Source organism: Haliotis rufescens, unplaced genomic scaffold (assembly GCF_023055435.1).
Source record: "Haliotis rufescens isolate VD_foot unplaced genomic scaffold, xgHalRufe1.0.p SCAF_6, whole genome shotgun sequence".
NCBI classification, from domain to species: Eukaryota; Metazoa; Mollusca; class Gastropoda; order Lepetellida; family Haliotidae; genus Haliotis; species Haliotis rufescens.
In genome coordinates, this window is record NW_025964334.1 from 46,137,452 (window position 1) to 46,165,088 (window position 27,637).

The 27,637-nt window shown below is 38.7% G+C and overlaps 1 protein-coding gene across 4 annotated transcripts in view; it reads left to right on the forward strand.

The window, feature by feature from the left end:
• Positions 1–2,873: 2,873 nt before the first annotated feature.
• Positions 2,874–27,637, forward strand: part of LOC124142918 — a 28,435-nt gene continuing 3,671 nt past the window's right edge. Inside the window, exons 1-3 of one of the 4 annotated variants that reach the window (XM_048386216.1) lie at positions 2,874–2,956; positions 3,291–3,383; positions 23,123–23,303. In XM_048386216.1, the coding sequence (XP_048242173.1) occupies positions 3,376–3,383; positions 23,123–23,303 (189 nt within the window). In that variant the 5' untranslated portion in view covers positions 2,874–2,956; positions 3,291–3,375. Of the gene's footprint in view, positions 2,980–3,290; positions 3,384–20,858; positions 21,006–23,122; positions 23,304–27,637 lie in introns of those variants that run through there. The other 3 variants (XM_048386214.1, XM_048386215.1, XM_046511637.2) reach the window with 3 other exon arrangements.

Consider the following 27,637-nt stretch of genomic DNA (forward strand, 5'->3'; position numbering starts at 1 on the left):
GATAGACATAGCTATTTACTATTTCTAAATCAACAGAGTTGTTGAATTATTTGTGTGACTGTAACAGTGCTAAAATTGCTATCCATTTATATCCATTTCTAAATTACAGTTCACAAGCAATTTCTATGTTTTGGCGAAATCTCCAATAAGGTTCATAAACAATCACAATAGAATATATGTTCACTAATAATCAGTTTTAATTCATATATATTTCAAGTTTCAAATACGATATTCAGTCATGTGTGATTTGTATAAGCTCGGCCCGCATAGCGGCATGCACAGGCGGCACCTCTCATTGAAACGTAACGGCGCACTCACCAGGGCTCGCCAGTGACGTCACGTACCGTACTTAACCATTTTTGCGCATAGCTGTTATCTGAATTTAGTATAGCGTATTCAGTCATTGAATGCGGGTCCAATTATTATTTACCGTATTAAATCTTGTATTCGCTATTAACTCTGAAGTGTACATCTGAATCAGCTGTAGTTCATGACGTCACATGTACCGTATTTAACATACAATAAGTTATTAGAGATGTCATTGTTCAAGAAAGGTGTTCAGATATTATTTATGAGTACCTTAAATGTATACCAAACATTATGAGTAATTATCAATGCGTCTGCATTATAGCAAATGTTTACTGTTATGTTATAAATGAATATCCAATGAATTGAGCTTACACTTTACAATTTTTTATTATTGGTATTTTTAATTATAAATGTTTTACGTAATCTTATGCAATGTTATATTTGGCAGTAACTTGAATAGGTACTGAGACGTCTCTGAAGTTAATGCATTGTTCTCAAAGTGAAATTACATAACAAGCAATTGTTTATTAACTCATGCCTATATTATATAAATATAGAATACTAAACGAGCTCCCGTGTAATACCAATTTTATGAAACGAGTGAATAGTTGTGGTATCTGACTCGCTTTCGCTCGTCAGATACCACAACTATTCACTCGTTTCATAAAATTGGTTTTACACGGGAGCGAGTTTAGTATTTTATTTATTACTTGCCATTTATAATGTTTTTAGAATTATACTGTTGTGTGTGAATAGGCTGACACCTACACGATCCACGGCATAATCCAATTGAGTTTAACAGAATAATACTTCAAACACGGCAAAAGTTGAAACGTATGAATTTAATACCATACAACGGCCCACCTTTAGAATTCAGGCGTCCGTTCCACAAAATGATCGTAACGTTAAGGTTATCGCAACTCACATACTTTTACCTAGACCAACGGCTGTCGTTGCGCTACAGGGAGATCGCCTTGTGGAATGTGGCCTTGCACCTCAAAGTTTATAATCACTTCACAATACCCGATGACGTAATTTGTGGAATTTTGTTGCAAGATCCTTCGGCGAAACAATGCCATGTGACGTCAGCCTAGCAACAAGGTTGCTGGGATCATCGAGTGTGCATAAGCTCCTCTCAGTGATCTATCAACTCCACACGCAATGTCGTTGAATACGCCAAGGGATGTTGAGAGCTTTCAATTTTTGTTCGTGAAACGTGTTCCGAGAGTACATAAGCACGCGTTTTGGTATTACACACGGGCAAGTAATAACAACGAATATCTCAACAGTTTTTGTATTACTGCTTAATTATTTGTCTGATTATGTCTTTGTGTTTGATGATGATGATGAAAACATTTAATAAAGAATTACTGTTTTGCCTGAGATCCTCTCTCTGTTTGTCTTTGATGTGTGTTGACCCCGTGGCTTATTCCCCGAAAGTCATTCTAGGTTTCGATCAGTTTTAGTGTAAAAACTAACTCTGTTTCATGACTATTAACGTCTATGAAAAACAATGAAAGTATTTTTACTTATTCATAACTAGTCTTCTATTCTCATGAAGTGTCTGAAAAAAAGGTGTGATCTGGATCAATCTGTTTTGCCATTTTGATAAAAAGCAGTTGATATTGAGACCCGTGAAGATCCGGGGTAGAACAGGTCTTCACCAACCCATACTTGCCTTAAAAGGTGACTATGCTTGTCCACCCGATCCAGGAAATATTACCTACTACTAGCACAGATTTTTAAGCAACTGTGAGCTGCTGCTAGTAGGTACAACGACGGTCTCTACGTCTCTGGAGACTAACATTTACTGCTACTACTAGCTAACAGCAAAGGAGCATGTCTTTGATTTTCATAGGTCAACGAGTCTACGTAGACGGTATGCAAGCCGGGCTCTGTCTCAACAGAAAAATAAAAAGATTACCGCAGAGCAACTTCAGCCTGTAACCAGCTAGCTTTCAAGATGTAGAAGTAGCACCTGAAATATACTGTGGTTGTTAAATAATTACAAATAGAATACATTATCATGACAAAAATTATAAGGTAGCCATTGACCATTACATCACCAGCTGGTCACATGACCTCGTCATGCATCATCATCCGCCGCCATGTTGTGTAAGGACACGTCTGTTCTCTAAATAGAGCACAACAAACGTGAGTTTTTTCATAACAATAAATACTCTTTAATATCCCTGCCATTGCCACAAATGGGAACGTAATGTCGTGCGTGTTTTCTTCTGGCAGCCTTGCATTCTTTGCGTCCCTAGAAACAACGTCGACGTGCACAAGCAAGGTCACGCATCTTAAATGCCGTTTATTCTAAACAAAAGAGTGCTTTACCGCTACAGTATGGTCTACTACCTATCGTTTATTGTATTGGAGTTGTTGCCTGGTATCAAGCGCCCATGTTTTGAGGTGAATCACTTGCGTCCAAAGACGATTGGGTCACGTTCCTTTTCATACTCGCTCGTTTTTTTTAGTCCAACTAGTAGTAATTACTAGTAATTAGTGCTTACATATATATACTATTACAGATATATCATATTTTGTTTACATTTCAGCAGTATGCATCGGAGGCAGAAAAGTTATTCAAGCTCTAAAGTCCCAAACAGCTGAAAATGCTCTAAAACACCAGCACGTGACCCTGGTATTCTCAAAGTGCTGGTGAAAGTGATTGTTTTGTAAATGCTTGTTGATAGTAGAGAGGCTGATAAACTTTATAACAAGTCATGATCACCAATTTCCTACTGTTAGTTAATTTCACTGGTATAATCTGTATTGTGTGTTTGCAACTTCTGTCAACAAAATCAAATTTATCCATTTATACCTGAATAATTGCGTTGTCATAAGATTATGACTAGGCCTACAGCATGTAATCCACTGGTAACTGAATGTCTGAAAAAAAACCATTTTATTTATGAATATATCTCCATTTAACTCGTTTAGTGTAGGGTGTAATGTTTGAATGTTTTTGTTGACAGTAGCAGACACTACATCTGTCTATGAGCAATGGACAGAACTTAGAATACCTTATCATGAACAGTAGTGTGCACTGCTGGCAACATCATGTTTTAGTAAGTATAATTGAATCCCCAATTATAATGTCATTATACACACAAAAAACAACATAGTGTAGTTTTTAAATAGTGATCTGAATGGCAGTGTAAAATCTTTCTTTTTTTTCTTTTCACTTTGTCTACTGGCCTGCATTAATCCTTGTCATTTTCCTGTTATTTCAGATTATTCCAAAATAAGATTTGTCTGTACAGTAACAGCACAGTTTAATTAGGACTAAGAGCAAGTGTGCATATTTCTCAGTGTTTTAGTCAATTTGTGTTGTACCCAAATAGAGGGAATATTGTTACTGTAGTTCTTGGCATTGTCTTGGCGGCAAGTGCGGCAAGTGCCACATGATCATGGGCACCTCTTCAGCATGTTTAGTTATACAAATTTACCAGTGAAGATCAGGGTTAGAATAGGTCTTCAGCAACCCATGCTTGTTTTAAGAGGTGACTATCCTTGTCATAAGAGGCTACTAACGTGATTGTGTGGTCAGGCTCACAGACTTTGTTGATGCATATCATTGTATTCCATTTGCATGGATTGATGATCATGATGTCAATTACTGAATCGTCAGGTCCAGATTTGATTATTTACAGGCAGCTGTCAAAGCACGAATATTGCTGAGTACAGCATTAAACAACAAACAAAGTTATACAGTACAATTTTTTAAATAATCTTATACTATTATAACATGCTATTTGTATTGATTATTATGAATACAGACTGTTTGTATCATTGTATCAGTTTGTAAGAGACACAAACCAAGATTCCCACAACTATCTGCACATGCTTTGTCATACAATTAATATGGTATCTTCAGGATATGTATGTTTGTAAAAAGTGTTAGAAAGTGTCCACTTTTGTTGTAAAATCAGTATCTTCCTCACAACTGAGCTAAATGTGCACTACCTTGTTGTGGTATTTTTTGTTGAACTCATCTCTGTCTATCTCAAGTTATGTTTGTGAAAGGTGCCTACCTGGTGTATTGATAATATTACCTAAAAGAGTCAAGTTTGCTCATCATATTCTGAAACAACTGTCTCCAGTCTAATAGAAATGGGAAAAATAATACGAGTGAGTCACCATCATTTTAACCGGTGCTAGGGATGTCAGCATAAATTTTAAGTATATGTGTTTTATTAATATTATAAATATTAAAACTCTTCGCCCCTGGATTGGAAGAATTGAACATTATAAAGAAAATTGCTATGTTCCTTTTCAGCTGACAGGCTGTTTGTGGAAGATGTACAGTTAAGTGCTAGGGCCCCCTGTTTAGTTTAGACCTACATTGTAAATGTTGTGCACTGGACCATGGAGCCTGGTCACTACAGGGTTAACCCAAGCCTCTTAAAACTGGGGACAAATTCAATTTCTAATCTAAAAAATATCATCTTGTTTCTCTAATCATTCTGTTAAAATCATGTTTTACGTACTGATGTAATCTCTGTGGAATTCCTAATCCAGTTAAATAGTAATGTCCAATATTTTTTATTTTATTTGCAGATAACAAATTGCTATAGACTAATAAGGGCAACTGCTATATTATATTCTGACTCTTTACATGATGATGGGACTCACCAGACTCTGCACTGTAATGGGGGATAATAAGTGGTAATGAAATGAGTCAAAAGAACAAAGTCATCATGACTGCTGCAGTAGCACATGAAGACAAAATGTTACAGTTCCAAATATAAGAGTAACTTGCAAAATATGACCCTGTTGTTGGGTTTACCAAATAATTACTGTATATCAAATTTCATAATGTAAATGTAAAGTGGCTTTCTAAAGGGTGAAAAGTATATATTCAATATGGTTGCCATGTCTAGACAGCTGGAAGTTGTATTGGCATCATGTTAGTGGGATCAAATACACAAAATCTCAGCTTATTGAAAATATGACTTTCAGAGAAGATATTGAAAACACAAACAAACTTCATAAAATGAGGTACGTGAAAGTATAAGGCCTTAGACGGCACAGGGGATACAGGCATCCAAGAAGCCACCTCAATTTTCTGGGCAGAGTTGCATCCCTGTCTGTCTCACCGTCCTTGAACCATATTATTTTCCTTTCCGCCCAGCCCATCTCACTGGGTCTACTTTTACATTAAAATGTACTTATTTGTTTCTATCAATATTATACATTTATACAGACTAAGCTGCATCTATGACAATGGGTTCAAATCACAGAATTGCCCTGATTATTTTCTTTGGTTTGTCAGCACCATTTCCCCACTGGTGGGTTTCACCAAGTGGTAAATATCTAAGATGTTCCTTCCAGATCAAGCAAAACATGCACCAAAAATGTAAACCCCCTAACACGTATCAAGTTTCATAATGTCACATCAGAAATGGCTGTGTAATACGCAAAAGTGATATTTTGTAAATGGCCTCAAGTTTTAGAAATATCATTGCTGAAATTTCAGTTTCATAGGCCTTGTAGATTCAGAGGAGGTTTTGAAAGTGTACAAGTTAGCAATGGACAGATGACAGATAATGCACCATGACATAGGCTCATTTGATTTCAAATTGGATATTTCTGTATTCATGATAGCCTGTAGTTTGATTACAGTATACCAACTTACACCTCATAACTTAATAAATGGCCTAAGGTATGAAGGAAAGTAATACTTTCACAATTGCCATAATCAGGTCAGCGAGTTTGCATAGTGAATGGTTGAGTTGGCTTAATGCAACTGAGAACAGTGTTTCAGTAATATCACAGTGTGTCAGCTGATAATCCAGTGAGGAAAGACTGATATAATGAGGTACCGATAATACTACAAATGTGGTATTTCATATCATGACATCCATGATTTAATTTGATGTATGATGATTCCTCTTTTGTTATCAGTGACTTTATCAGGATGACACTGCATAAAGATAAATGTTCACAGCACATGTGCTTAGCTTGTGCTAAATCTATACAACAATTAGCCTTTGTATAACAATGACGCCAGCATAAATTAATGTAATTCCCAACATGTATAGGGTTAAAATACAACATACCTGATTGGCTAACAAGGGTTGCACCTCAAATGTCCTGAATGTGGCAGGACACAGCCCTCCTGGATACCGTAGTAATAAAGTAATCTGTAAATTGGTACTGATATTTTGACATATTACAGGGTTGCAAAGATTTGCCGGATGCACAATAATCTTTGTGATCCTTTATTAATCTCATGTCTACATATTCCCTCAATGTTAATCACAACAACAACAACAACAACAACAACAAGAAACAAAAAAAGACGGCATGTAGTGAATTAGTGCGAGGGCCATATCTCACAATGGAGCGAACGCTAGAAATGGACCTCACTTTGAACCCAGAACACAGACCTTTCAGCAAAAACAAGTTAATTAACACTAATAATATAGATGAAATTAGATGCTTCCCCAATGATATATCTATTAATCCTACACTCATTCTAGGCCTACAGACATAGAATACAAACATGCGTCATGTGCAGGGTCAGCGGCACGTTGACGTTCTCCGTCTCAGTATCTGAAAATAAAAAGAACCATAGTGAATGGCTGTAGACTGTTAATTATGTTTGCACAAAGACTAGATAACATTATGACCAATGAACAAGTAAGAACAGATGAACAAAAAGTAAGATCTAACCGGTAAATGTTTGTTCGAAAAACGATCGCTATGCCGGGCAAGGCCATCATATCTGTGCCACGATTTCTTGTCTACTGGTTGCCCCGTTTAGACAAATAACTGCTACTTTTGAAATGACAGAGAGTCATGTGTGATTGATCAAACTACCTGACCGTGTGAGTGACTTGCCCAAACTGTTTCACATTTTGTCGCAAAAGGAGATTTCATAAGTGTTGCAACGACATCTAACGTGAGTCAACGCTATATTGTAAACAAATTGTGTCAAGGCCGGTTTCAAATGTGGTAGCTCGGCCCCCGTTTCTGTCGATGGTACACGCGATACAAACATAATACAACTACTGAAAACATTTACATAACTTCTACAATGATGACAGCAATACCTTTTTTTGCATTTGGGTTAACCGCTTATGGATACGATGTGCTGTAAGGTTCGATTCAATCTCATTAAAATCTCAGTTCTCGCTACCGCTAAACAAAGATCTGAGGACATCAGAACAATCTTTCATCCGACTAATCAGAGCATCGCTTACCAGATTATGAAAGTGACAGTCGGATTGGGATTTCTAATCATGCAACCTCGAAAACTTTAACTCCGAACGATAGATAATTTGTAATCGAGAATTTGTCAAAATATGTTTCGAAGCGTACGTAGTCGCCAATTTGAAATTAGTGCCGTAAAACACGAGAAAGCTGCCTTCTGATTGGTCATTCCATTGGTCGGTCAAAGTTCGCGCAAGGTCGGTCTGACGTGACACGTAATGGGATGTCCTCAGATCTTTGTTTAGCGGTAGCGAGAATTAAGATCTGATTTTAATGAGATTGGGTTCGATTTGGATTAAATTTTGTTTTTCCCTTCATTGAAACTGTGATGATGGCGCTGTGATTGGTTTGCTGATTAGTATAGTCTAATGTACATGGTACATGCTGTGGTTGTAAAAGATAATTGATAATCAAATGTGTATGCATATTTATCATAAAATACACGTTACTAATCTCCTCAGAAAATTGAATATATTATCATAACGCGACAGCTCGTATTTCCAACATTCTTCCATGGATATTAGATCTAATTAATATTAGATTTACAAATTATTGATGTACACTGTACTCTCGATTAACGTGTTGTAATCTATTGCAAGTCTTCAACTCTTATTTGATATGTTATCTGAAATGTCAGCAATGAGTAAATGATTGTTGTGGTCGTTTAAAACATGCCAATTGATTCTAATGAGTGGGACAGTGACGTAAACAAATTTATAACAGACTGAAACTTGACAGATGTTCGGGCTTTAGGGGCTGAGATGAAAACTCGACAGGACGGTAAACAAGGCATGTCTTAACAGTGTTTTGTTTCAAGAAAAAGTACAATAGATAACAGGATATTCCTATTTACGGTCGCGTCCAAGATCCGAACCCAAAGTGTAGTGAGAGTTTCCGCTCGATAACACCTTGTCACAGTAATGCATGTATAGGCAGATGTCAAATAATTAAACGTACTTTGTTGCACATAAAAAAATATGTGATTTTAGTTATATCGATAAGTTGGAACTACAAATGTGATAAAACAAATGATGATACCGTTACAGATGAACAGTTTGTAAATATAATCCCAACTTGTAATGAGTCCTTTCGAACATGCTAGAAAAACGATTTGTCCACTTCTTTTTATAGATAAAGTTCATACAGTAAAGATTGTAACAAACATCACACCCAATAACATCAGTTATCATCTTGTTTATGTGACAATGTTTAGAAATGCATGTTTACAGCTTAACGTGAGATAAACACTGATTAGTGTACCACAGCATGTGACGTAGATTACAATCACAGGTGACACCATAACGCCAGTGACCTGTCACCTGACAGGTGCAAAGATGACCAGGTCACAGTCCATGTATTGGGGAGACTATCAAAAGTATAAAGGCACAATTCTAAAGCAGGGTTGTGTAGTGAGAATTGGACTGAAGGTAGGGATCATAACGTTAGTATTTGAAAGTGTCAAGACTGCTGCCCAGGAGAATAACACGTTAAATCTTTATTAAAGTTATCTTTATGTCAATAGGATGAGAGAACGAACTTTGTAGATTACGGTCATCTTCTAAGCCAAGGGAGTTAACTGACTATACAATCCAGTTTCTACCTTTGCCGAACTAGGCTAGAATTATGGAGATATATTTTGGCTGGACTAACGAGTCATAGGCCAATCAAAATCGCTTGACGAAATCGACATCCGGTTGATAAACAACATGGCGACTGCCGTGCAGGTTTCGGTCGATTGCAGGATTTGCAGAGCATGTGTACCGTCAACTGGGCGTCGACAGATATTTTCCAAATCGTTTCATGTTTCACGTGATGCGCTTTGAGAGATACGACCCGTTTTATTATAATACAAATCTTTATCATCGATCCGACCGTCTTGACTGGGCATTGCAAGTGAAATGAGAGGTGGAATCTGGTCAGTAGGAGAGACATAGAAGGGACACAACTGGAAATAGCCACTGGTGACGCTACGATCCAGCCCAGAAATTCCAGCCTTGTTCGGTAAAGGTGGAAACTGGACTTTCACAGCTAGTTAACTCTCTTGCCTCAGGCAGTTGGGCTATGCACGTGACATGGTGTATGCATCATGGGAGTGGCCTTAAACTATACGTGATGTGATAAAAAATGAAATATAAGTTAACCATCTATCGCAAAATCGATACAAGCAGCAATGGTATAGCATTATTTGAACCAGTTAAAAGTATGTGCTACATTATATAGTTGCATAAATCTAAAGTCTGTTTCAGATCTCCTTAATTTCTTTATTTCCTCCAAAATTTGAAGATTTTCAACACTCCCAACAAAAGTGGAATATTTTGGATAATTATTCCTCCTGTAAATTTACAACTAGAACTTGCGAATAAGAAACATAAAGCATATAAAAACCCTAGACAGAACATTTGTGATTAGGTATTTCAATAAAACTTTTAAATAGTTGATATTGACATTTAAAAGACGAAAATTCAACTTTTAGTATTTCCGACAGGACATTAGATATATTTCATACATCTAAAAACGGCAATGAAAACAAATACCTTGTGGCTACTGATAGCCAGAGATCTGTGTCCAGTGCGTTCGGCTATCAATTGCTCGTCCAGGCCGGAATCGTACAGTCTAGTAGCTGCTGTTGCTCGCAGTGAATAATTGGTAACAAATCCTTCAATACCTTTTGATTTTGAACATGGATTTTTTTCAATTAAATGAATTTATATATACTTTAAGCACGATTGTTGTTGTTATTTAAGAAAAGATGTTGTAAATTGTTGACAAGCAGACCAATTGCAAATCAGATAATAAATAAAAGCCAGTTTACTACAACAAGCTACTTTTATTACGGAAAGACTTACATCAGAGACGTGAATAGGTCTTCAGCAACCCATGCTACGGTGGCTATGCTTAAAGGGCAAGTTCACAAGGAAATGAACCTATTTTTCGTGTACTTTTTCCACATTAAAAGTGTTAACCTAGTAGTGTCATAGACAAAAATATAAAAATATCACAATTAATTAACATATTTTTTGCATTAAAACGATTTATATTTTTCACATTTACCAAGTGTTCTATTTCCAGAACAAAAACACCCAGGGTTATGCCCCTTGCAATATGACGTCATTGGTGCCAATTGATAAACATTATGACGTCATCATGCTTTGTTAGAGCCGCTTCACGTGGTGTAGGTACAGGTGTGTGATTCTAGCGTCTCAGATGCCAGCCAGCATAGTGTTATGCTGAGTCACCACTGTGCCGGAGTGTGTCGTAGGCCATGTTGTTTTACCGCAAACTGGTACTTGATATCTTTTGCGTTGAGAATAGACAGGGACCCAGTTGAATTGGCACCAATTACGTCATAATCTAAGGGGGATAACTCTGGCCTGTTTAGCTCGAAAAACGAAGGCCTCATAACGGCATAGCATTTTCACACTATTGTGAGCTTCCTACTTTCACTGTGAAAAAAATGAGTTTATATTTTCAAACACAGATACAATCTAATTCTAAAATTGCGTTTTGTTTAGAAAAAGAAAGAAAGTGATTTTTGCGTGTACACTTCCCCTTTAAGCCACCCTGACACTTGCACGATTTTTGTCCCTGCAATGCCGCGCAATGCGTCGTGGCAAGGCGTGCCATTTCGGTGGTACGCAGCGGAGCATGTCACATACGACATGCATAGTTCCCGCTGTTTTCCCGCATTGCCCCGACGACTTCGCGCATGCGTGAAGTCGTCGTGGCAAGTTTTGGTCACGCTCTGTCCCGCTTGGCGGCACGCTTCAAATCTCGCTATTGGCGTATGTATATAAACTCCAAATAGAAGAGACGCTTCATTTCTCGACTCGCTGTGGGCGATATAGCATGCTGAATACCAGAGGCACTGCTATTGCAGAACAGAGAAGGTGTCTCTATCTGGCAGCTGCAGAACTATTACTTCTTGAAGAGCAGGAGAAAAGGCAGCAAGAGCAAGAGGAAGAGCATGAGAAAGAAGAAGAGACAACCCTAACTAGAACAAGGAAAGCAAGGACAGTGTGGGTGAGGGAATGGTTGGCGAGAAGACGTGAGTTCAGACATTATGATCAGATATTGACAGAACTCCATAAGAAAGATCCCAGAGGCTACAGGAATTACCTGAGAATGACACCTGACCTGTTCCAAGAGATGGTGGAGAAGTTAACCCCTCACCTTAAGAAAGAGACTACATTCATGAAAGAACCGCTTGAAGTTGGACTGAAGCTGGCTGCCACCCTCCGCTTCCTCGCCACTGGAAATTCCTATCCAAGTCCACAGTACAGCTTCAGAGTTGAAGCAAGTACAATCTGCAAGTTCTTACCAGAGGTGTTCAAAGCCATCATTGAGGTCTACAAGGACGAAATGCTCAGCTGCCCCCAAACACAGGAAGGGTGAAAGGAGGTTGCTGAGATGTTCAGCTCCAGATGGAACTACCACAACTGTCTGGGGGTCCTGGACGGCAAGCACGTTGCTACGAAGAAGCCACCCAAAGCAGGCTCCCTCTATTATAATTACAAGGGCTTCCACAGCATTGTACTCATGGCAGTTGCAGATGCTAGGTATAAGTTCTTGTATGTTGATGTTGGGGCAGAGGGTGGTGCCCCATTGAGCCAGTCCTTCTGTCTCTTGTCATACAACTGTGGGTAGTCTTTTACATATTCTGCTAATTTCATGGTACCCTCATCTGTCCACTTATACTCAGGAATTTCTTCCTTGGACACTCTGATTCTCTTCTTCTGTTTTACTGTGGGCTTTTCTTCACTTGACAGTTCTATTTAAGTCTCTGTAAAAACTTCAAGTTGTGTCTGTGGAACATCATCAACACTTGAGCAGGAGGAAGGAGGAGAACGATCCCTCTCCCTGTCTGCAATCTGTGTCTCTTTCTCTGTCTCTGGCCTGTCCTCTTCCTGTCTTTTTTGCACCGGTCTTCCCCTTCTTCTACGGACTTTCTCCTTGTAAGGCATGTTGTCCGTTTGCTGGCAAGTTGCAGAATGACCAGGACCCGCTTACATACGCACTGACGCGAGCGCCGTCGTCGCTCCTTGGTCGGGAACTACGCGCGAACAATGCGTAAACACTTCGTGAGCAGTTCGTGCATTGCGCGAATGGTTCGTGACGTGCGCGACATATGCCTGAGCTGGGCGTTCCATGATTACGTGAACAACTCGTTACAACACCCTAACGACCGCACGATCACTCCGCGACACGCTCGAATGCGTGAACGCGGCGCGAACAGATGCGCCCACAACGTGGACAGTTCGTGACCAATGCGTGGCATGGCGTGTCAGAGCGTATAGTGGATTTCCATGGCACGCATTGACACGCACCGTCGGCAGTGTTCGCACCGAGTTCGTACAGTGTTCACGCATGGTTCACGCAAGTGGCACGCACATTGCATGAAAATTGATGCGTGCCAAATTTTTGAACATTTTGAAATTCTCTCTACGACATGGCACGCATCCCCGCACCCTTCACACTCTCCTCACGCTCGTTCCCGAAGACTTTAATCATTGGCACGCCGAAGTGCGAGCCATTGCGAGAACAAACATCGTGCAAGTGTCAGGGTGGCTTTATCGTTAGGGGCGACTAACGGGATCGCGTGGTCAGGCTCGCTGACTTGCTTGATGCATGTCATCGATCCCAATTGCGTGGATCGATGCTCATGATATTAATCACTGGATTGGCTGGTCCAGACTCGATTATCTACAGATCGCCGTCATATAGCTTGAATATTGCTGAGTGCGGCGTTAAACAACCAACCAACCAACCTTGGAGACATGTATTTGCGGTATAGTCGAACTAGACATCTCTGTAGTAGTTCAACGTTTTCTGACACTTGAATGGTCTTCCTTGAACATTTTCGACTTTTTAAGCAGCCTTTGTTTGTCTTAGAAATGTCCGCGGTGTATTTAAAAACACGTGACGCCACTTGAATCATCTGTTATTTGAAATTGAGAGTTGAGGCCCACACGTATATTCCTGTGCTCGTACCCAGATAGTTCTATGGTGTCTAGCAACGTTTGAGGCGTAGTCTCGCCGAGAACCCCCTCTCCTTCAGTCTATCCTCTTGATCAACAGAAGCAACATTTGCCTGTGTTTTCTCAACGCCAAATCCCTGCTTAGCAAATGACGTCATGCGAGCATTCAAGTCGTTTCCCATTCCCTTGAAATAAGGAGACTCGTCAACGTTATCTCAGTATCATGCATTCGGAGATAATATTGCAGTGACGCAATCAGTTTATATAACCTATTTGCCCGATATTTCCCACCCTTTTTGTTTCGTACTTCCACCAAGAAACGCATGGGAGTTTTATTCAGATCTGCTTCACGTTGCGACACAGCCATAATGTCAGGGTTTAACACGACGTGATCACGTAACCTACGTGACTGTTTTTCCTTGACCATCGCATGGAAGACGTTCACGGACCACCTACTCTTATTTTCTGTGTTCTGAGAAAAGGCCGAACTACAAAGACTTTGAAGATCCTGCTCTGACACAGGATTGCTAAAACGGCTAGGAATAGGACCTGCGTTATTTCCGGGAACACTTTCTGCGTCCTCAATGGTATGAGTAGTAATGGTAATAGGTATGGCCCGGGGAATACCTGCTTCCACTTGTTGAGAGAGTTCCACTAAATCTGTATCATTTCCAGAGAACTCTACATCCGATTCCAAGATATCACTTTTACCCAGATCAAAATCTGGTACAACCATACCGAGTGTTTCAAGATCAGTATTAATCAGTCTTTCAAAATCTGAGTTACATTCTGCCTTGTCTGAGCTCGTCAAATGACAATGTGATGAAATCGGAATCGGAATATCCCATGTCCATCACTAACAAAGACTCAAAACTAAATGGGAAATCGCACGTGCTTTGCGCGTTCTTATTTGGCGAGAACTCCAATAGTTTTGCTCGAACAGTAGCGCGTCCATACGGGCAGTTCCTATCTATTCAGCGTAAACAAGAACGACCCTCCATTGTAATGTACTTGAATATCAGGTGGACATTAGTTTAACATGTATTTTGTATCGGACTTTGTTTTAAGTTGAATATGGTCCTCAAAGTCACAATTACATTTACACGTGAGGCACGTTCTCCGCCCGACAGCCTCGAATTCGCCCCACGTGCGAACATAATCGTGACTTTTTTTATAAGTCTGGAAGTTAATTTAAGGTACCGACGTTTACTACAATATCTGAAAAACTATTGGACCTACTCCAGTCAAAGTTGGTATGAGATTATTAAACAGTCATACATAACTGGATATTACATTTAAAGACAATCGGTGCATGAATAAAAAATCTGTCTATTTAGCTATCACTATATTTCATCAACAACCAGACCTGTTCGTCACGGGTGGAACGAGCATTCGTTGTAACATTCATCTGCATAATGCTACCCCTGCGTCACAGGGCCATATGACACAGTTGAACCAATCAACTCAACTCGAAAGGTTGCACGGGAATCACGCACGTACGAATACGGTGTTAGCGTTGGGCGTCTCAAGCAGTTATTTAATAATATTTATCCAATTATTATTGCATTATTTTTCAGGTCAGTGTTATTGACTTGAATGTATCATTCCTTGACACATTATTATATTTCATACATCACGTTATTAGGAATTATATCATACGTAATTATTCATTTAGACAAATCATTGCTTTATGGTTTCGAAGAAAATATTTTAATATTTTCGTAGATGATTCGAGACTTTCGGGGCTGTTTCGGGTGAAAGAGAATCAAATTCTGAGCCAAGAATTGCACAAAGTGGACAAGATCCGATTACGACATGTACTACAAAGCACGAACCTGAAATTCGTAGACGATTCCTAGAAATTCTTTGATAAACAAATATTTTCTCACGAATCCCACGAACTACAAGAATGTTTGGGAATCAAATAAGATATATTTAAGATTCTTAAGAAATGATTAAGAATATGTACGAATATGTAATATAAATATATAATAATCATATCCTCCAAGTATCTCATATATAGGTTCTCTGTCATTTGTGTCGGGCTGTTCCACTTTCGACTCATGTCAGCATATTCATTAGCAGACAGACTAAATGAAACAAGAGCAAAAGTGAGCGTGGCTCACTAATACCCCCGACCCGCCTAGTGTGTCAGTAGTTTCAAATTAAATAGCTAGGATAGGGTTAGGGTTAGGGTTTGAAAAATTTTCATTAAAAAAATGGAAAATTAATAAAAACATTTTTTTCTTTTGACTGCACCCCTCCATATGACACAGATTATATGTACTAAGTTTGAGATGAATCCACTGAATAGTTTAAGAGAAATCGCGCTGACAAAGTTTTCGGACGGACGTTGGGGTTTGAAAAATTCATAAAAAAAATGTAAAATTAATAAAAAGATTTTTTCTTTCTTTTGACTGCACCCCTCTATATGACACAGATTATATGTACTAAGTTTGAGATGAATCCACTGAATAGTTTAAGAGAAATCGCGCGGACAAAGTTTTCGGACGGACGGAACCTTGGCGCAACTATACTCTTCAAAAAAAGAAACTTGACACTGACTTTCAAAATGTAATATAATGCGATACTTTCAAAATAGGACACAGAAACCATAATTGAAACACTTTTTAAAGATCAATGTACACAATGTTCAAAACATTAATCGTGTCACCTAGACAGACATACGTACACAATACAGTTAATGTCACAGGGGTACAGAAAATGTCGGTATCGGTTGTGCCCACCACGTGCATCAATCACCGCTTGACACCGACGTCCCATAGATGCAATTAAGTTGTCAATAACACGCTGATGGATGTGCTGCCATTCATGCCGAAGTGCATCAAGAAGCGCCGGAAGTGTTTGGGGCGGTGGATTTCTTCTGCGAACGCGTCGATCCAACTCGTCCCACAGATGCTCAATCGGGGACAAATCTGGTGACCGGGCTGGCCAAGGTAATGTCTGGATGTTGTTGTGCGTATCGTTCACCCCGACGTCTGTAGACACGTGCGCGCCCACCAGCACGTGTGAGTAGGAAACGGGACTCGTCAGTAAACAGTACATTTCTCCACCTTGCACTTGCCCATCTAATCCTCTGTTGGCACCAAAGCAGACGGTCCGCCAGATGACGTGGGGTCAATTCATGACGTCGAACAGGTCTTCGTGCAAAAAGTCCAGCCTCCCTCAGTCTGTTGCGTACCGTTTGATCTGCTATTCTGCGTACCCCAGGGATCTGTGTGGTTGTAGACGTGGCTGTGGTAGTGCGGTCTCGGAGGTGTCGCAGCCGGATGTATCGATCTTGTGCTTGGGTTGTCACCCTTGGTCTTGCTGACCTTGGTCTGTCGTCAACTCTGTTGGTGTTGTTGTATCGGGTCCACATAGCGGAGATTGTCTGTCTGGATACGCCAAAGTGCCTGGCCACTTCTTGCTGAGTTGCTCCAGCTTGTAATCTCCCAATGGCGTTGTTCCGTTGAGCTGCATTCAGTCTTGGTATTCTGTCACCGCCTCTACTGCCGTTATATGGACTGTATGAACAGCCGTTGATGTGGATTTTTATACCCATTCAGCAGGGGGGCCTGCATGCCTAAATGCAGGATCCTGTGCTGCACGTTTTTTTACAGGCGGTTGCATTTGGACGAAGCTGTAAAATTGATCCCCAAACGTTACGTTGATGTGCTTTGCATGTGTTTTCGCGAATTATAGACACATCATCTTTCTGTTTGACTTATTTGGTTCTCATTTAATGTAATTATTTTAGATATTTGGCAAAAAGTGGTTTTACATCAAGTTTCTTTTTTTGAAGAATATATAATAAACTGCAGTGATGAATATACTGTACGTGTCAACATACGCAATGATGTGCGAGATACGATTAGATTTAGCAGTGCAGTGCACCGTGTTATTAAACCATGTTGTATGGAGTTTGGCTTTTTGTATTGTTGTCAACACATAACACTATAATGAAATAATGATAGAAAAGAATCACCTAGATCAAGAATCTCATGTATAGTTTTTCATATACAAAAAAAAAAGAAACGCGCAGGTAGATTCTTGGTAAATTTATTGTACCTAATAAAGTCTATATATTTAAGTTAAGATCATAGATAAGAATTGACATTTTGGAGCTCGATTGTCACATGTTGTCGTAGTAAAAAGGCATTGAAAACTGTTCATTGACATGTCACTTAAGCCCACAACGTTGCGCTGAATTCAGTATCTCGCGTGACCGCCCCGGGCAGCAATCACGGCTCTGCATCTCCTCGGTACTGGCTGGATAAGTGTACGAATTCTGTCCTGCGGAATTCTGCGCCATTCTGCTTGTAACGCGTTGGTCAGTTGTAGCAGTGTCTGTGGCGTGTTCTGACGCTGACGTACACGTCGATCGAGTTCATCCCAGAGGTGTTTGATTGGGTTGAGATTTGGAGATCTCGACGGCCAGGGCAAGTCGTTGATGTTGGCATTATGCAGGCAGTCTATCGTGACACAAGCTGTGTCCGATGGAGCGTTGACCCGTTGAAACAGCTCCCTCTGGCGGTCAATGATTGGAAGAACGTGAGGTTGAAGAATTTGACTCATGTAGCGATTTGCTGTCACAGTTCCCTGAACCATAACCAAGTCAGATCTTGTAGTGCATTTTCGAACTTGAAAAATGTTGACAATTGAATGACAAATTATTGGCTTATGCTTGCCATTTTATAGCCACTACCAAGAGTTACGAATGCCATAACTTGCAGGTGCATTTTGCTTTACTGTTTTCCTCCATGACATTTTTGAACAAGTGTGAAAACAATGCCGTTTAAAGACATTGCAAATCGACAATGGCTGCGTTTTGACGCACCGTTTGTCGAATATCAGGCCACCAACATTTTCCAACAACATATATCCAATGTATATACAGTCAGGTTCCAAGAACTACATACTACTTGTGCGTTTCTTTTTGTTTGAAGAACGTATTTGAGTGCATTACAATTTAATGCTTTTTTAAAATTTGTTAATGATGTTACATTCTTAATATGTAGCACTAAGATAAATTAAATCAACATGATATGAGTTTGGTTAATTTCTTACATCTATTTAGATGTGTGTTCATTTGTGTTCATTCCAGTAGGGGAGTTCAAATTATTACATAAATATGCACAGTCTCGACCTCGAGTGATGCAGCAGGAAACCAGCAGAGTGTGCCTGGTGAAGGCCGGGAGCCCGCAAGCTTGTAACTGGGGATATGTTTTCTAGATGCACTTAAAGGTCGACGCCTGTAGCGACCTGAGCTGAGATAAACACTATCTGACGTTAAGAAAGATTTTTTGCCATGAACCAAGCTGGCTTAATGTACATGTAACCTAATATTGGTGTTATTTGACTACTACTGCAGAGTGGGTTATCACTATCAGGTGGAATTTGAAATCAGGACAGACTGACCTCTATTATATCAATAATGAGACATGATGACCGCAGAATAGTTTGTCAACAACAATGACCGCCCATGCACACTTACGATAAGTATTGCCGTGATAGGGTATGTCTCAAACCCCAAAATGGGTTTTGTTTTTAATCCGACATCAACTTTTGAACTACTTTCTTTAGGCAAGTGAAATCATTATTACATAAAGTGTGAAGACAATTTCTGGTAACCCTCGCCGTAATATAGATGCAGATAGGATAAGTTTTATTCCGTACTGAAAGGCCACAGGTCTATATAGTACAATTCTGTTTTCGGGAGTGGTTGCAGATATGTTTAACAGGTCATATACTAATTAACATAGCATGATAAATTACCATTGATAGTTTTTAGAGTATCTTTTATCAGTTGTTGACATGATCGATACTTTTTGTTGTTGAATGGGATGTACATGAAAAGGCTGTTCTATATATTTACTTCTTAAATAGTTGTATTTTGGACGGACTAAAAAGGAAAAGAAACTCGTCTTCAATCACATGTAAATCACATTGCTTACATATTGTCAATTCTGTAGCTATATTTCTGTGTCTGCCTACTTCGATCCTAAGAATATGAGAGCTGCATCTAAATTGTGCTAAAGTGATCTTTTAAAATTGATATCAAACAAATAGTATTCTGGGGAGATATTTGTCTTAAAAAGCATGTAATAATTGCATTTATCTGAACTTAAAACATGCGATGACCATTTTCGTAAGAATATATCATTTAAGTCTTTGGCGTACAGATACTAAAACGAATCTTGATTGATAGTACACATTGATTGTGCCAAACATGCCCATAGCTGCATTCATTTAATAACGACTTTACATCATATACCCAATTGCGAATTCCATGTTTTTCATACGATAACATCATATTATTGCATTTTCTTGGTAATCTGTCAATAGGCATTTTAAGAATTCTAACATATTGAAATATGTAAAGTGGCACTCGTCTGTACACGTCCACATTCACCATATACCATGACACTCGATGTACAGTGTTTTAAGCCAAGGAATCTTTTACGAGCAGATGTTTATTATCACTTTGGTTCGATAAGTAACTGTAACTTCAGAGTGAGGAGATACCTATCTCTTGTGGACGAAAGGCATATAAGTCCTTAGTTAATGACGGAAATGACATTAAGAGAACTACCTATGAAGAATCTGTTCGTTTCCCGATAGGAGACAGCTGGGCATCCGCGAGTATCCAGATCATATTTCTATTCACTTGATTAGCTTGTGTGAAGGCTTACCTATGCCCGACCCAGTATATTTTCGTAATAACTTATATATTAAATATATATTACAATGTTTCTCGTGAGCTGCTTGACCAAAGCATTTGCATGGACAGCCATTTGGTAAAAAAAATACACCAGTGTTTGAAAATGGGTCACCATGCACCGGCTGAACACAATAATAATCAAATATTACGAATAAAGAATTCAATGTTATTTGCAGAGGTCAAATTACCAAAGAAGTACAAACGAACAATCCTAAAAAAAGTCCCCATATGAAAAAACGTTTTGATAAAAAAAAATATTGTTTGGGTTTATATTAAGGCCAATATTGGAAATCATAGTATGTTTCTATAGGTTTTTTTAATTAATATCTGGTAAGCAAATCGGCTTGGGTCAAAGATGTGTATGTTCAAATATGGAAGCAACCAACAACCCCTAAGATCAGACTTATCCACATAGTGTCGTTTTAACTCCCAGCTGTGCAAGTATTAAATTGTTATGATAGTCTATTTCCCATTCAATTAACATATCTATTAACTTTCATAATGATTTGCAAACAGATTAAGGATCATTAAGAGGGTGGGGTCATGAAAAAATGACAAACACTCATTTATTAGATTGGTTAAACAGCTCTACAACTTTTGTTACGACCAGGTTCAAAAGTTCAGGGGTAGATAACTCTCATTGCTGGAACATCCAACATGGCCACTGTCAACACTTGGGTCGCGAGGGTGGCAGATTTTTTGTTGGGGAAGTTTCCCTTCATTAATGCTCTTTCATTTCTGATGCTTCTTGCTGAAAGATCAAAAAGTGAAAGGTATTTAGAATGTTAGCGATTGAGTCGCATAAATGAAGCGTCAATGACTAAATGTCCCGTACGAGTTCTACGTCACAACCCTCCACCTGTCCACAGACATACTGGTGTGGCATCACTCCACTTAGTGTGATCTGCTCCAAGACCTGACACACTCTCAAGTGAAATTATCTCAGGATCAAATCACTGTCGTCTCGGGATCAGAACACTCCCTTCATGACATAATGACCAATCCACGTTAGGATGAAATCACTTTCCCCGGAAAGAATGCAAAATACATAATATATATTTGGAAATAATGCAACTGAAAGGGGACACAACATACCACAGCAATTATCAACAGGGGCGTTACCATTGTATCGTGTGTGTGTAGGTGGGTGGGGTGGGGGTGTATAAATGAAGTAACTGAACTGTATATACAGCCAATTTAAGGGTTTGGAGACGTAATTATTTAGGTAGTCCTGCATCATGACCATGGAATATATTTATTTTATGAAAAAAATAATAATTTAGAAATGCATACAAAAGCAAGTCTAGCCAGCTCAAGCTAGCTCTATCTGAAATCAGCATAGGGAATTTTTATTTATTTTTAGAGTCAACAAGGATATTGTGTAATATAAGATTTCAGAGACTAAATGTTAGTCTATTATTTAGGACAAGGCGCTGCTTATGGCCAATACAGAAGGCAGAAAGTAGAAGTGGAGGTTTCACCCCAGGGAGTTTTCATCCTGCAAAGAGGGAGTGTTATGATCTTCTGGGGAGAGATTTGATCCTGGGGAGTGACCTGATCCTCCTATACCAGCCTGTATTTCCGCTGATCCTGTTTTTCAGTTGTTCCCTAATTTCCTAAGCTTTAAAGTACGTCATATAATTTTCATAAAATATTTACCTAATGAACATGTATGTAAATATTTCTTTAGATATGAAGATATGAGGCAGAATTAATATTGTGTTTGTGGACTCTTTTCCACAATATGATTTATGAATTATTTAATATTATGCAAACTAATTTTAAAGACACCCTCATTTGCAAGGGTTACCTATTTTAGAGATCTGTCAGAGGAAATGAAAATGACCAATGTTTGATACAGATCTTCACATAAGTCATTCTTATTTATCAGGCTTACTTTCTTCAGTTCATTTTGGATAATGCAACAATAAATTAATGATTTTATGTACATGATCCAATCTAGGGCACCTGTTGAAATTGTTTAAGAGAAATAAGTTAGGGACATGTTTTTGTTAAAAGCAAATGATATAATGATAATATGATATTACTGAAGGGCTGTAGTTAGCTTGTTCTAAGCAATGGTTATGAAAATTAAATATGATTTTCTGTTTTGCAAGAATCATGTTATAACTCATTTGAATATGATATTTCACCAATCAAAACAACACCCCATCAATCTCCATCGCGGCCATCTTGGATAACATACACAAACCCATCAGAACCATCTCTATGTGTATAAAAGTAATTCCTTATTCAACCATTTCAAACAGTCAGTATTATTGTCAGTTGCATTTTCTCTCATGTATGTTTGAAGCATCCTTGTGTACCCTGTGTATTATATCTCCTTGCTATTAGTATATGCTGTGAACCCATTAAAACACTAAAATGCTGTCCAAGGAAATTACGACCCGTGAAGATCCGGGGTAGAATAGGCCTTCAGCAACCCATGCTTGCCGTAAGAGGCGGCTATGCTTGTCGTAAGAGGCGACTAACAGTATTGGGTGGTCAGGCTCGCTGACTTGGTTGATGCATGTCATTGATCCCAATTGCGTGGATCAATGCTCATGATATCAATCACTGGATTGTCTGGTCCAGACTCGATTATTTACAGACCGCCGTCATGTAGCTGGAATATTGCTGAGTGCGGCATAAAACAACAAACCAAACCAACGAAACCAACCAACCAAGGAAATTATGCTTATGTACCACAAGACAAATCCTGTGGAAAGTTATTGATGGAAGAGATGGGGATGGTGACATCATTTCCCAAACAAAGCAATGATAGTGAAGCTCAGGGTATTAATAGTAGAATGGAGATCTTCCACAAGGAATAATAGAGGATGTATTCTATACCAGCATGGAAGTTTTGAAATCTCTCTTACTGTTGCAGCATGCCACCCTTACCCCCTCAGCTGATCTATGCTCATATGGGAGGGTTCCTCATCTGTGGTTTCCTCATGTCTGCCCGCATGGCCAAGAAGGAGGCGTCACTGGTATACGCAGGTCAGCTGATCTTCTTCTCCTATAACTTCTACCACAACAAGAAGCTCAACTACGGCCAGTGGCAGAGGGTAAGACAGTTGGGCTTAATGCTTTCTTTTTGCAAGCCGTTTTGTCGAGATTTCTCAGAGAATTATAAATAAATGATGCTTATTGACAGAAAATATTCCAATCTAAGCTATGGAAAGACTGCTGTGAATGTTGATATTAAGGTGGTGCAAGTTACTTTCAGAGGCAGGAAGATCAACTCAACACGTTGACATTGAATGACCAAGCCTGAAGTTATCACAATTGCACGTTCCCATTATAGCTGTGCCGCAGTTTCTTGTCTACCAGTTGTCCTACATGCTCACCTGTTACGACAATAACTGTTGCTTTTCATGCCCCCGGCATATTATACGGGGGATATAGTCAATGCTTCCTCTGTCTGTTTGTCCATCCGCTGTCTGTCCATCCGTCCATTATCATTTGTTTCCGGAGTGTAACTGAACAAAAATTGTCAGAAATATTAAACAGGTCTGAAGTGGTGCCTATTGCTATTTGCCGTTTAGGGCATATCTTATTTTCTCGATTTCCATGGAAACAATTTGGACTTAGTCTCAAAAGGGAGGGGTAGGTGTCATTTCCGGAGCACAACTTGAAAACTGTGAAAGACTTTTAATCCAAACCTGGTACATGTAATAACCATGGGTTGAAGTGCCTTTTGCTATTGAGGAATTTATCCCCGTTTCCATGGAAACAAGCTAGACTTAGCTGAAATGGAGAAAGGTGTCTTTCCGGAGCAGAAATAACTACCGGGTATTCAACATTTTTCATCCAAACTTGATAGATGTATTAATCAAAGGCTGAAGTGGCAACAAGTTGAGTGTTCATAGTGGTGTGTTTGTCCGCCACATATCATCTTCTGATGACTCTTGTTCTATATGAAATGACTGAGAGTCCGGTGTGATTGATCAAACTAACTGACCGTGCGAATGAATAACCCTAGCCATTTCACATTTTGTCACAAAAGAGGATTTCAAAAGTGTTTATGACATCTAAACTTGAGTCGATGCCATATTGTAAACAAATTGTGCCAAGATCGGTTCCACATGTGCTACCTCGACCCCAGCTTCTGTCGATGATACACACGATGCAAAAATAATACAACTACTGAAAACATCAACTTAACTTCTAACATGTCTAATACACATTCCACCAGGAATGTACTAGATTCCACTTTGAGAGAAGCCACTTCAGTATCTCAGTTTAAAAAAACTTTATAATTATGGTAATTCGGAAGTGCCTGACATATTTTAAAATATTGGTTCACTTGTAAATCAGATAATCCACTGCGAGTTAAAGGGGCACTGATCTAACGCAATTCCCCGGGACTGGTTTTTGCCTTTGTTATTGTTTTTTCCCAGTAAATACCCGGATGTATAGCAGAAATCTAGACTAGTTCGCGACCTCTGCTGCGCCATTCGTAAGCGCGTTAGTCACTTTTATGGATAGTAATAAGGGCGTATGGTCACATTGATCAACAAAATGAAATACAGTTTTCGAGATAATAAGGAAATGTAGGTATCTTTGTGAGTAGCATCGGTAATGGTGACGAAGTTTTGATAAGTCACTTGCTTGGTAATATTGCGATTTTCGTTTACACTATTTTGACTTGCAACACAAAGTATATATTTCACCTGAGCATATGCTTTTTTTATAGTGTGTATATTTTTTTACTGTCAAATGTGTAACAAATTTATTAAACGTCTAAATATTCAGTTTTTTTACAAAGTGACTGAAAAACATTTCCATCTGTATTATTATGACAACGAATTCCAAACATTTTGATGTTTAATGTCATCACCAAGAGACTGAAAATGTAACGTTGAAAAGTACATTTCTAAGTTGTTTGGCTTTTAATCCTACATAATAATCTGTTGTGATGTTTGTAGGCCCTTTTGATCGTCTTGATCAATCTGGACAGATTTTTTAGTCAAAATGACTGAAATATTTACACATTTTATAAATTGCCTGAGAGAATCACATTTTACAAATTGACCGTTATATATACACGCTTACAAAGGGAAAGACCTGTGACAACAACGTCTATCGCGCATTGACGAATTTCCCAACCAAGACGTAGAGAAACAAGAACGAATCGGTTCAAATGAAGGAAAACAAAATGCAGATATCATAATTACAACCTACCAAATTTATGTGTATACGTTTTAGGCAGCTTCCTTGTTCGAGGAATGTATCCGTGAATATCCATACAAAGGAACAATATCCCACTCGTCTGCAGCTGTACAAAGAAACTTATTCGATGTCACGTGTCTCAGTAACAATCAAATATTTTAAAAGATATATATCGTTTCGGGATATTATAACCCGTGTTCGTTTCTCAACTGATCACTTGGATTGTTTCAGGTGTTTTACATAGGTGTCAAGTCTCAATGGTCGGCTGAGAAAGCCCACGTGACAACTATTTTCATAGCGTCCACGGTTCCTAATAATTCCATTGAGTGATAGATAACAATGATCAATCAATCAACGTATTATCAGTTAACCCTTTGAACAAAGTATGTTGTTTTTACATCGGCACTTTGCGCCATGATATGAGTGTATTCCCTTTGTTTAAGTAAACCTAGACATGTAAACACTCACTTTTGACATATCCACTGTGCAAGATAACAGTGATTAATCAATCAACGTATTTTCTGTTAATCCTTTGATGACTAGGAACGTTCCGTTGATTTACAAAAAAATAAATCAACTGATCATTCATCTCTTGCTGGGCTGCCACGTGCATATTACATAACACACATTTCACCTCACTTCAAACCTGGATTTTGATTGAATAATTACCCCAGACACAATAAATGCCAAATGGGAACCTTTGTCAGGTAATCTAAGTGGTGCTACCACTAATTGTACCTGTAATAAATTCATTAACTGAGCATCAAGTGAATGACGACAAATACACAAGTGTAGGGTTATACGAGAAAACGTGGATGACAACAAGGGAGTAGTAATCGTATTATCGACGCAAGCCGAAATCCGAAAATGCTTTCACTGCATGGATACTGTTTTTAGTATTAAACTATAACCATCTGGGGTATTTCCAAATGACGACATCCGATGAGCTCTCTTGTTCTTTTTGTCTGTTTGTTTAGGCTGAAGAAATGAATTAACATGCGCCCTTTGTCGAAATCTTTATAGATCACAGTTAACCAATCAGTGTTCAAAAATGCGTAAAACAAGTATTGCCTCCAGCCTCCAAGTTTATTAAGCTGTCCTTGCAGACGGTACCCCAGTCTCTGGTCACGCTCAGTTGCGTTGCGTATCATCCGGGTACTCACGGGGGAAAAACAATAACAAAGGCAACAACCAGTCCGTTAGATCAGTGCCCCTTTAAGACTAGGATCCAGTGATTAAATGGTCACAAATTGAAAGATATGTTTTTTCAATGGAAGTGCTTTACACTACCTATTTACTTGTCCAAATTAAACTGAGATTAGATCTGAAAGCTGTCATTATGTTAATGGATATGACCTTCGAACCGTGTTGTTTGGCAACGTCATCTAGACAAAGAAATACTTCTTAATATCATTGATTCTGTACATCTTTTCTTCTCTGTGAGCAAACGATTTGTATAAACATTCACTCTTATATATATCTCACCAACACCTGTTTACCTTTGATGTACCTCATGTGACATAATATCAAGTTTATACTACAGTAACAAGTCTCTAAATAAAGCAAGCTGCTCTGTCTTGGTTCCACACGTAGCAGTAACCATGGTAACTGTCACTTGTCTCACATGCATCACAATCACACGGGGGTCAGGACAGTGACAGTGTATATATGTCTGGTAATCTCTAAAACAGTGTATATGTCTCTGGTAATCTCTAAAACAGCGTATATATCTCTGGTAATCTCTAAAACAGTGTATAGATCTCTGGTAATCTCTAAAACAGTGTATATATGTCTGGTAATCTCTAAAACAGTGTATATATGTCTGGTAATCTCTACAAAAAACAGTGTATATATGTCTGGTAATCTCTAAAACAGTGTATATATGTCTGGTAATCTCTAAAACAGTGTATATATGTCTGGTAATCTCTAAAACAGTGTATATATCTCTGGTAATCTCTAAAACAGTGTATATATCTCTGGTAATCTCTAAAACAGTGTATATATATCTCTGGTAATCTCTAAAACAGTGTTCATAAAGGTCAGTATGACCTGTAATCTAGGCTTCTGTGCGGCCAAGGAAATCAAACTGAGTGACAAAAGTCATGAATCATTTTTGTTATAAGGCCAGGAACATTTCAGAAGAATTTCAGCTTGAATTTTGTATTGAGACCAGATATGTTTTAAGCTACAGTTACAAAACCAGATATCATTTTAATTTAACTATGAG